Genomic DNA, 11,502 nt, shown 5'->3' with positions numbered 1-11,502 from the left:
AGCAGGAATTGGTTGGTCCACTTCCCCCTGTGGTTGTTGACCATCGCCAGGGGCCGAGGAAGTTTCCCCCCGATTTAACCACTTTTCTATCCAGGAGCCACTCCACTCGGATGAGGTTGAGGGTTCGGGAGCATCCACTCGGCGCCTTACCGAAGAAGGCCCGACGTCCTCTCGGGGATCAGAGCTTCTTTTTCTTGAAGCGGATTCGGCTTCCCCATGTTCCTGACCCTGACCTTCAGAATCAGACGACAGGTGGAGGTACTTTTTCCAACTCCCTGAGTCATTATTTCCCCCCGAATCTGACCCCGGGGCCATCATCCGAGGATCTACTCCCATTTCGGATGCTGCCACGGTAATGAGGACCCTTACCCCTAAACCAATGAGAAAGGCCAGTCATTCATCTGATGACAATACGACTAGTCGCCGACCTTCTTTCCTTCTCATCGAGAGAAGCCGGTATCTAAACCACTCAAGGCGTTGCACTCTGGGCGAACACTCGAAGAAGAAGCAATAACCGGATAATCGGCTAAGAAAGGGTTAGGGAATCCCAAGTAAGCTAGAGTAAGCGTGGGATATTAAGTATATTAAGCTAACCTGCCAGCAAAGAGTTAGCCATTGAGTGAGTCCTTCCCGGGTGAGGCAGTTTATAGAATAAGTAATGTGATATGAAAGAGAGCTCTATAGTCAAGCAGGCTTCTTTCAAAGAGTAATGGGTTTCCGAGAATGCCTAGGTACTGGACTGAGACTAGTGACTGGGCAACTAATTCCAAGTTAGACTAGCCAAGCGCGGCGACGAGGGTGGTGCTCTTGTTGAAGAAAAGAGAAAACTTGTTTTGTTTGACCTTCTTCCTGGGAAAAGCCTGACGTGAACTCCGAGAAAGAATGGAAGATCTTCTTTTAAGCATATCTATTCAATCAAAGACATGGCCACAGACCTTCGAAACAATGGTGCGGGAGTCTCGCTTGCATTCTTTCTTGGGTCTTGAAGTACATCGTTAAGCTAATTGTTAGCCAACGCAAATATGCAGTTTCTCTTTTGACTCGGGCTCCTATGGCAGACGCTAAACCTTATTCAACGAAAATGGCAGTTTCTGATCGGCTTAAAAAGGATACTGGAGAACTGTTCACCGATCCTACCACTTATCGTAGTATTATTACTTCTATTTTAAACTACTCCGAAGTTATTGCACTTACAGAAGACCAATTCAACAAGTGCTAATGCAGTCGGTCACATCTTTTCTGTCAGAGACAGCAGCAAATTCAATGGCAGCTGATGCATCAATAGCAGCGGACGCATAGTATAGGAAAAAGCTTCTCTTCTCCTTTCTGAGCTTGCCTGGTCTTTTTCGCCTTTCTTAATGAAACTGATTCAAGCATTCGTTCAGAGTCGACAACAGCAAGAAGTGAAATGGCTTCTGGTTCAATGTACGCTATCTTGCCTAGTTCAATCAATGGCAGAAAAAACCTTGCGAGAACCTTTCATCCGAGTCTCTTTTGCTCTTTATGGTTTCAGGCATCACTTTGCTTAACACATCGACTTCGAAGTGGGATAGAGATAATGAGCTCAGTGAGCTACTGGCTCTTACATCCCGAACTTATGGATACCCGTACTTACAAGGATTCTTGGTAGTCATCTCTTTCTGCTTTCCTTCTTTCCTCTTACCAGATGGTTGTTCGCTACAGCCTTGAAGTCTCGCTAGCCTCTCCTGGCGCATGTCGGGAATAAGGGGGACATACTACCACCTATTGATAGATCAGGATTGGAACCGGAATGCCCTTCTTGGTTAGTTAGGGATTTCCAAATTCCTATCTTTCTTTACTATAAAGCAATGTAGTGCCAGACTTCTGAAATGTCATCGATCGCTGGACCAGCTATTTAATCTTTCATTTCTGGTCTCTTGTCTTTCCAGCAAAAGAATTGAATTTCGTCTACGAATATCAAAGTATGTTCTCACGAATCATTAACTAGAAATCTCATAAGATAAGAGAAGAAGAAAAAGCTTCAGGTTTACTGTCTTTCTTCCATTCAAGTCAGCAAGTGGATCGAGAAACCACCGCCCAAGGGTGCTCATAGAGCCGGTCCCCGTTTGCCTAAGATCCTATTATGAGATTGGAAGAAAGTAGAATAACATTCTAGGACCAACGGTCAACTGTAGGTTTAAGGTCCAATAGGTAAGTAATTAACCACTGAACATTAAACATACAGTGGACACTCCTGACTGAAGACCATTCACCACAAGGATGAAGGGTTTTCACAGCCTAGTCATGGACAGAACCGAGAAACCTTTGCTATATGCTTCCGCATACGCTTGTATAGAGAAGGATTTCCCGCCTACCACTGCCCTCAATCACTTGACTCCACCGGCCTGCCACCATTGGGACACCTTAGTTAAATATCTAAGGTTAATACTGATTTAAGTAATCAATATCCCAACAGAGTAACTGGATCCCCACTGGTAACCATGGACTTTAACATCCGGGGATACCAACAGATTCCACTCAAGCAATAGAAAGAAAAGCTATCTTAACTATGCTGAGTTCAATCAAGCTAAGAACTAGTCGAGCTAGCATAGCAGCTGATATGGAATAGCCTTTCTCTAGCCTGGAGCCTGGCAAAGGACGATCGTAGATACGATAGGCCTTCCATTGGGATTCGTGCAAGCAAGAACTAACTCGAGAGGATGTAAACAGCGGGAATGCAAAATCAAAGAATGCCGACTCTGATCTTTCAAAAGATCGTGATTCAAAGGATAAGGAAGCTTTACTTAGATAGGGCTTTGATGCTCTTTATTCCTTCTCAAAAGAAAATGCCATTTAACAAAGACGGACTGGACTCTCCCGTACTGAAGGCAACGCAAAGTTGCCAATGCTTCTAGTGCGAATCTTGCTTTCGAAAGGATCAGAGCCTAGTGTACTCTCTGTTCTTTCTAGTCTGGGTCTGCTTTGCCAATGCACTGATAGCTATGATTCTTCGATCTCGAAAGTGAAAAGATAAGGATTGGATGCTGTTCAAAGATCTCCCCTGCTTACCTTTAGCGGGGATCAAAACAACTTATATAAAGAATATAGAATAAATAAGGAAGGATAGCTTCCCATGCCATGACCAGAGTTCACAGTCGATTCTCTAAAAGGAAAAGCAAAGAGCGGTAATGCTGACTCTCCTGGTCAATAGGGCTATTCAAACCAATCCACCCCTTTTAAGGAGACGGGATAAACTACTTTTATTTCTCCATAGCACCCAATTCCTGAACCAAACCAGGTGAAAGCGCTAACTCCTTCTTCTTTTCCCGTTCGTGACCCCTTACGAGTGAGCAGCAAAGCGAGGATCAGAGCCTGTCCACTCTATTAAGGTCAAGCTTTCCCATCGAGAAAGGATTCGGTTCGTCTGTTCATTGGAGTAAAGCGTTTATTGAGCTTCATGGATCAGCCCGCTTTCTGTCTCTGATCCCCAATATGAGTGAGACCAAGATGGCTGACTGGAGTGCCACAATCTCGCTTCCTCGGGGCCGGATGGCGGAATCGGCATTCTGGTCGGAAACAACATCTTCCCCTTCTGCGGCAGAGCTGCGGTCCACACTGTCCTTCGGCAATATCGGACTCCGAAGGCGCCGCCCAGAGACGACGCCACAAGAACAACCAAAAGAAAAATCGCTGCCCTCACTCGAAAACAAATTGAGCTGTAGGCATCAAGGTAAGGTACCGAGAAACTATACTGCTGCAGAAGCGGAATCGAAGGAATTGGTTTCAAGGTAAGGATAGCATGATTGACTGCTTGCGTTTGGATCATGGGCCACAGCTACTTGGGTTTAAACCGCTGACATCTGCCACCCGAAAGAAGGCTTTTTTGCATGTTAGCGCCTCTCTAAGGTGCCCATTGATCAAAGTCCTAAGCTTGGGAAATCATCCCACTTCGTTGTCTTACTCTTTCTTTGAAGCTAGAAAGATGCAGTGCTTCACCGTCTCACAAGATCTGTTGGGAACAGCTTGAAGATTTCTCGGCCATTCCCATTTGAGCGAAAGATTGAGCATTGGATCAAGAGAGTGCATTAGCCTTGATAGGCTAAGTCGAAGCGTATCAATCCCAAGGTCGGCCTACAGATATCACTTTTAGGTCTACTTCTTTCCACGCTCCCTGAGAAGTTATTCTGGTTTGTTATTCTTTAGTAATGCATTGGTGCCTGACCCTTGCAATCCACTTTCATACTTTTACGCATCTCTGAACAAGCAAATCTCAATGCTTCTACTGCTCCCACCTGCCACCCGGTCGTTCTTATAGTCTCTGGAATCGCTTTCAAAGCGGATTTTTTCTTCCTTTTTGCTTTCCATTGAGTGTAAAGTTACGGGTAAGAACCTGTGCGGGATTGATTTAGCTCAGAAGCGCCCTCTCTTTCACAGCTTACTATGAAGAGTGAGTACACATCGATGAGCTTAAGTAAGCGTTTTTGACTACTACACTTTGCTTTGTTGATGCAACGAACTCTTTCTATTCCACGAGCAGACACCTTTCGATAGAGTCTTCCTTTCCTCGGCTTGCTCTTTTGACCTACCTTGAGAAGGGAAATTCCTAGGAGATGATTAATGAATGTAGGTCAGGTCTCTCTAATTCGCAGTAGGTGTGTATGCTCCCCTAAGGCGAGAGCATTTGCTTCTTCGACTGACTCAACCATGTCTTTCTTCATTGACTGCTTTATCAACAGAATCGCCGGAATCAACCGGCTCTACTGAAGCAACTACTCGCTTTGGATCTGCAACTTGAAGATATTCATATAGGCATAGGTAAAGGTATGGTCAAAGGCAATCCTTTACCAACTACTAGGGTTGTTTCACCCCAGAGTAGATTCACTCATAGCAGATACAAAGGCAGGAGCAAACCAAACAGCTAAGTAAAAGCAGCAGAGAGTCGCTATACGGGGGCAGCAGTCGCCCTAACGAAAGAATGAGGAGAGTGCTTCCGAAACGAGAGAAAGACTTGAGAAAGCCCTTCCGTTACCGATAGTGAGATAGCTAGCATACCCTAAACCCACATTATAGTCATATACTTTCTCTTCTGGCCTTGCCTTCTTCCGGAACGGGTAGATACTGTCTCTGGGACAGAGGTGGCGCCCTAGTAGGGAGAGGGGCTACAGCTAGCACCTGAGATTCTCATATCTTTTTTCAATTGAAAGCTGGTCGCCTTTTTAGGGAGGGCTTCCCCTATGCAATTAACAGAAAGGTCAGTTCCGCTAAGGGGTTCTTGCTTGATCTAGCATCTTTAGATTATTTAGCTATTAGCTATACTCAGCACCTTCTATTATTTTATATGTGTATTTTATGCTCATCAATGGGAAATTACCGAAAAAGTAATATGATATGCTTAAACGTCCATTTTGGTGAACATCAGATTGAGAACCCGAACTCATTCCCCAAAAAAGAATTAACGGGGATATCAGGAAAAGAGATCCAAACAGCCTCTAAATCTAAAGAAAAAGAGGGGAGCCATAAGCTACTTAGCAACCAACAGACCAACCCAGGGCCAAACTGCCGCTATCTACCTTTGGGCCGGCCATCTCACCTATATCCATTCCTGTCGTTCCATTTGGATCTATCGATGCCTATCCAAAAGCGGGTTGTTCCAGAGCGAATAGGAAGGCTTAGAAGGCCTTAAAAGGGATAGTTTGAACAGCTGTTTCAGAGCCGACAACGATGCCATAAAGAAGAAGGGGCATTTGGTACGATTTTGTGAGACTGCTTCTGGTGCTGCAATCGAAGCTAACGAAGACATGCCTTCTTTCTGGCTATGGAGAAGGAAACACACTATGGGACTGCAGTTGCGCCAATGCTTGGCGGGAACCAATAGAAAAAAGACCTTACTTACTTCCCTTTCGATAGAAAAAGAAAGGAACTCCGATCGAGCTTTGAAACCGGGAAGGCCTTTCCCCTATCGAAGAAACTAACTTGGAGACTCCAGTCCCGTAACGACAGATGGAAACATTGGAGAAGACCTTTCCCCTACAGCGAATGGGCTAGCACCTGCGAATGAGCTAGAACCAGGGATTACCTTTTATACCAGATCTGGTAGCAAGAGATCAATTATCAGATTAAGTAAAGGTATTGCCTAGCTAGCGCATATCGAAGAGTTTGAGCAGTGGCCTTTGTTCACATCCTGATTGGGTTTCATCGAGGTATCTTCTTCTCCTCTTGTTGCGACAAATCGAGTTGCAGCACATGACGAGTGCCCATCTTTCCCGAAGCTCCACTTTCATAAACACCCATCGGTACAACAATTGATCACAACGGAAAGTAATTAAGCTTGATCCCGTTTTCCATCGAATCCTATTCTCAACCTCGAGTCAGGAGTTGTTGCCCTAATTTCGTTAGCCTAGAAAGGCTTTGAAAGCTGTCTTTTCAAGAAGAAAGTAAGACCGCTACTACTATTCTAATATAATATAATAGCTACCGATTCTCATCCGAGGAGAACGGAACTACCTTTAGAGTAGACCTAACTGCTGCGGTTACGCCTCCAACAGATGAAATCGCACCGTCGTCTTCCCAGCGTAGAGCAAAGCAAACAAGTCAGCCTGAGTTCCATAAGTCTCTTTAGTAGCAAAAAGGCTAATCGGTAATAAGCCTTCAGTCGACCATCGGGAGATACGCCTCCAGGCCAAACAGATAAGGGAAGCGAGAACATGATCTTCTGCCTTTGCCTTTTATATGATTACCTCTTCAGCGAGCGAGTACTCATATTATGCCTTCCTTTCAGTCCTCTGATCTTACCTTAGACCCTCCATGCTATGCGGGGAAGCGAGGTAAGGGCTAGCTTCTAATCTCCGATGATGCCAAGCGAGTTACATACTTTCAGCGAGCATAAATAACCTGTACATAAGAGCAAACGAGCTACATAGTTATCGCGAGTATAAAAGGGATTAGCAGGTAAAATCTTTTTCCGCTTATTCCCGGGAGTAACGCAGGTTAGGGATTAGCCGTGACTCTTTATTACCTAACGTCTTGCGCCATATGTACTGATCTTTGGTTGGCTCGTAAAGGCCATCAAGGGTCGACAGAGTTGAACCCTTGAGTAGATCGCAGGAGACTTGCTGTGAGACGAACGAGACCTTACTTGAGATATCGCGCCTATCGCTCGGCTTAAGTTGGGAAGCGAATGGCTTCTTTTTGATCGCCTTAAAAAAATTGGTACAGCGGATAGATTGTATAAGCTTGACTTAGGAGATTCATTACCAATGATACCAATAAGTCTGATTTTGGATAAGGTTAAGCTTTTTGTTGGAGATGGAAATTTATATAGGCTGATATCAGATTTTCTTAACATTCCTATCTATGATGATTTTGGTAATCGTAGGTTTGATGTTAGTCTGCCTCCTATTGGTGAGCTCACAAGGGTCATATTCAACATAGTTTTCATTGATGTCTTCGATCGTGAGTTTACTAAAAGGTTCCCTGGAATTGAAATTTATAGATTCGTGAATGAAGTCTTTATTTCGACTAGAGAGAATGATCAAGTTACATTCGATGTGGATGCTTTATATACGCTATTGAATGATCTCCAACTGGTTGGAACGATCCATTCTATTGGTCCTGGCGATGATTGCCATATCATTTATAACCGGCGTGTGGTTATTGTGGACAATACTGGTAAGGTAGTAGTTCTATAAGATAAGAGTACGGTAATTGTAAAACCTTTCTACTTACCAGCTATTCCAGAATGGAATGAGCCCGTACCGTAATGAGTGAAGGCTGTTCTAAGAAAAAATCCAGAGGCCAAGAGTTCCGACTATCGAATCAAACGCGAGCTCTACTGTATCTACGCTATTGCCCGATCATAACTCTACTGTATGAGAATTGTTATCCGTCTCCCCTGCCCTGTTAGAACAGTCTGGTCTTTAACAACACAACCTGAAAGGAAGCCATTCCTAATAGGAAGTTTCTAGCCGTCTTGATGAGGGCAAGACTAAAATACAGAAGAGTTGGAACTCATGAATCTAAAAGTCCATCCGATCAGCCAGTTGCAGAAGAACCTCGTTGCTGCTCTACCACTCAAGTGATTGAACACGCTGGAATTTTGACCCCTGTGTTCTAGATGGGTATGCTCGTGTTGTTATGAGATATACTTTGAACATTACACGCTAAGTTATCTTCCAAAATATTGAGTAGAGCACCTGCGGTGAAGTTCAAAGTACTTTTGAAATGCTTAAATATTGTCTCACTCGTCACTTCTTCCTTCGAATAAGTAAAGTTCACATGAAAAGGCACTAAGATTAAAGTGGGGGAAGAAACAGAGACATGGACAGGAACAGAAAACTAGAGTAGAGTTTGTCAACTTATGAAAAAAAAGATATGATAATTGACATGCTATGCTTTTTTTATTATTCCTAAACTTAATATTCTTTTACAGAAACGAGATTTCGTTTTTGTTGTAGAGTTGCGGTGCTTGTTTTGGTTGGTTTTTGCTTGATGCAAGAAAATGATAGTAATATTATAGGCAACAACATCCTCTCACTGATTGGAAATGCAGGGGGGAGAAGATTGGTTATTCCTTGAATTGAAAAAGAGTTTAATGTTCCGTCTTGATTGCATCTCAAAGATGTTAAGAGTCAAGAACGCTAAGTTAGCTCGACAATTGATTAGGAGTAAGATTCTTTTGGTCAATAGTAAGCCCTCTCACCCAAGTTATGTTTGCAAAAACGATAATACAGTGATTGAGGCTAGGAATACGAAAAAGGAAGATCCCGGTGTTAAAGATATATTCCGAACCTGGCATTATCAGAGAAAAAAAGAGTCGAATTTAACTGACGCCCTTGGTACTCTATTCAAAGCACCAACAGTGCGAACCTAGCTTATGTCAATAGAGAAGAAAGAAGAGGGAAGTCACAGGAAAAAAAAACACAATTGACGTAAGTGAGGGTCTGGTTGATTTCATTCGTCAGTCACTAAGAGAAATGACTCTCGATTGAGATCATGCCACCCTTACCATCGAAATCTTTCTGATTGCTTTCCCATGTCGGCGCTGCCGCATGCCTTTGATCAATAGAACAGGAAGAGGAGTCAGCCAAAAAGAAAGATGCACAAAGGAAACAGGAAAGCGGAGCAATTTCCACTACCCGCTCTAATAGAAAGACCTAGCGAAGTGAATGACTTGATCGTACTGTACTAGATAGACCATCTTTCTATACGCTATTTTGGATCCTCTTCTTTACCTTTGGTTGTTGACCAAAGAAAGGATGCATGGGGCATAAATAAAATAAGTAGTAGGCTTTCAGCCAAGCAGTTGCTTTAAATAGGATGCGAATGCTTCTTACAGAGTAGGCAGCTTTTCACTCAGCTGTGAGGGGCTGTTGCGACGAATAAGGGCAAGGAAGAGGACAAGTGGAACGTCTATTGCTCCACTTTCTTAGTCTGGTAGCAAGCGCGGTACCCACTGACACTTTTGTTAGGAAAACCGAGAGGGGAAGCTGTGGCATTGATCCGCCAGCTGAAAGCTGAAGTTGCCCCTGTTCGGGGAAATCACTGTCAGCAACCTTTTCTAAGAAGAAAGAGGATCGTGCCTTAGCATTGATCGACTTTTAGTAAGAACAAAAAACCTTTGGAGTTGCAGTGCGAGTGGAGCGCTTTCTTTCATTCGCTGAAAAACAGCACCGAAAATAGAATAATAAAATCCGATAGATAGATCATACAACAGGCATCATTCTAAGAAGCGGGCTGCTCTTTCTATCTCTGGCCGAATTCGTTTAATAAGGAATGGAAGAAGCAATTTGATAAGAATTATCGGCTGAATGAATTCCAATTTCTTTTTTCTTCTTGTGTGATACAAGAAAGACCTCGAGACTGACAAGATGGGTCCTTTAGGTAAAAGAGTCATCGTCAGTCTTTTTCTAGTGCGTTCCACTCCTCTTCTTTCTTTTTGTTTCCGGGTGACTGGATCGTCCCGGCTCGGCATGCTTGCTTTCACTCTATCGACAGCTTTTTTGGTGTCAAGACCTGTAGCAGCAGCAGCATCAGTGAAGGCTCGTTCCTTAATATATGTGGAGCGGTTCCCCTCTGGAGGGGCCTTTTTTTTAGGAGGATTCGGTCAGCAGAGTGACCTTCCACTCATGTATAAACACGGCTTTGTATACTCTTCATTTTGCTATTGACTTATGGCGTGGAGTTCGGTTAATAATAATCGAATAAGACTAAATACCTTCACGCTCTTTAGTTCATCTCGGTAGAACAAGGAAAAAAAAAGCCTATGTAGTAGTGGATTCGAGTCCCACAAGAGCGAAGGATGACGACTGATTCAATTGCCCTCTCTACTCAATTGATTGAATATAGTTGCGTAAAGCAGCATAAGCGCTAACCTGATCTAAGGAAAGAGGGGGAACGTGAAAGCAAGGCTATTCCGGGGCGTCAAGCGTCTGTAGGCTTATCAGCCATGAAGTAAGCATAAGCGGGAATAGGGTAAAAGGACGGTTAGAAGGCATCGTCAGGACCTGTTTTCGGCTGGTCATAACAAGAACTTTTAGGTCTTTTATAGGGGGATGAGACTCCTGGTTCAACCAATCAATCTCAGAAGTGCAGGTGCAGGAGAGGGGGCTACTACTCGACTAATAAGTGTTGGAGCGAAGGCTGCTCGACTAGACTAATTGGTTGGAGGGGGACACAGCTAGCCTTAGGGTATAGGGAGACATAGCTACTTTTTGAATACATTCTCGAAGTGACAAGGAATGGTATCGACAGAGTGGAAGGGCCTGTGCTCAATAAACCACTCACCCACGCTAGGGCTAAGACTGAAAGTAGCTCTTCTGATTCATCCAGTCTTTCAAGGAGAGGAGTTTAAGGAGCTAGTATAGGTTCGAAGAGTTGCTGCGAGTAACTTCACTTCATCAAGCCAGGAAAGAAGCTCGACAAAGCCTTAAAGTAGCGGGGCGGAGAGGAAAGCTTCTGAGAATATAGGTTTTGAGGTGGCATCAATACCAGAGAAGAGAGTGGGAATCCCCTCTTATGTCATTTCCCTCCTTCCGAGAAAAAGTCTTCGGTGGCCTGCCTGGAGGCATTCTGTTTAGTTTTAGTTTAGGCTGCTAAAGCCTTTTATTTGCCTTTCATGCTTGCCCCAACAGCCGTAGCTAAAGGCTTAACCCATTGTTGAGTACCCAGATTCTTCAACCCCGACCTCAAGAGAATCCGGGGAAAGCTCCATATCAAAAGAAGCTTGACCGGTAGCTATCGGGGTTTGGGATATCTTCTTTGTTTGGGGCTAAGGCCTGTAGCTATCGGAGTTTCACTCTTCTCTTCACCGGAATTGGAATCTACTTCACTAGATGGAACAAAGATCAAATCTTCCTAAGCCTAAACTTGCGGAATAAATCCCTACTTTATTGAATGGAATACTGGGTCTTTCTCGGAAAGCAGTAAACGAGGGAACGGAACTCGACTTAGAGGAAAGAGAGAATTTTGCCTTTCTTTCTCTAAAGGCTAGAAAGCTGCTTTGAGCAATGAGCTCATTGAGAAAGAGCCTGATAGGAACCAAGA

General features: G+C 43.9%; 1 protein-coding gene across 1 annotated transcript; it reads right to left on the bottom strand.

Moving 5' to 3' along the window:
- Window positions 1-2,278: 2,278 nt before the first annotated feature.
- On the bottom strand, window positions 2,279-8,158 carry LOC127744496 (uncharacterized mitochondrial protein AtMg00170/AtMg00620). Its single transcript, XM_052256625.1, has one exon. It carries the CDS (start codon window positions 3,785-3,787, stop codon window positions 3,407-3,409), a length of 381 nt encoding a protein of 126 aa, XP_052112585.1. The 5' UTR covers window positions 3,788-8,158; the 3' UTR covers window positions 2,279-3,406.
- Between the last annotated feature and the right edge of the window lie 3,344 nt (window positions 8,159-11,502).

The sequence above is a fragment of the Arachis duranensis genome, unplaced genomic scaffold (genome assembly GCF_000817695.3).
Source record: "Arachis duranensis cultivar V14167 unplaced genomic scaffold, aradu.V14167.gnm2.J7QH unplaced_Scaffold_41175, whole genome shotgun sequence".
In the NCBI taxonomy this organism is placed as follows: Eukaryota; Viridiplantae; Streptophyta; class Magnoliopsida; order Fabales; family Fabaceae; genus Arachis; species Arachis duranensis.
The sequence above is the reverse complement of the archived record's forward strand: the minus strand, read 5'-3'. Positions and strand labels throughout refer to the sequence as shown.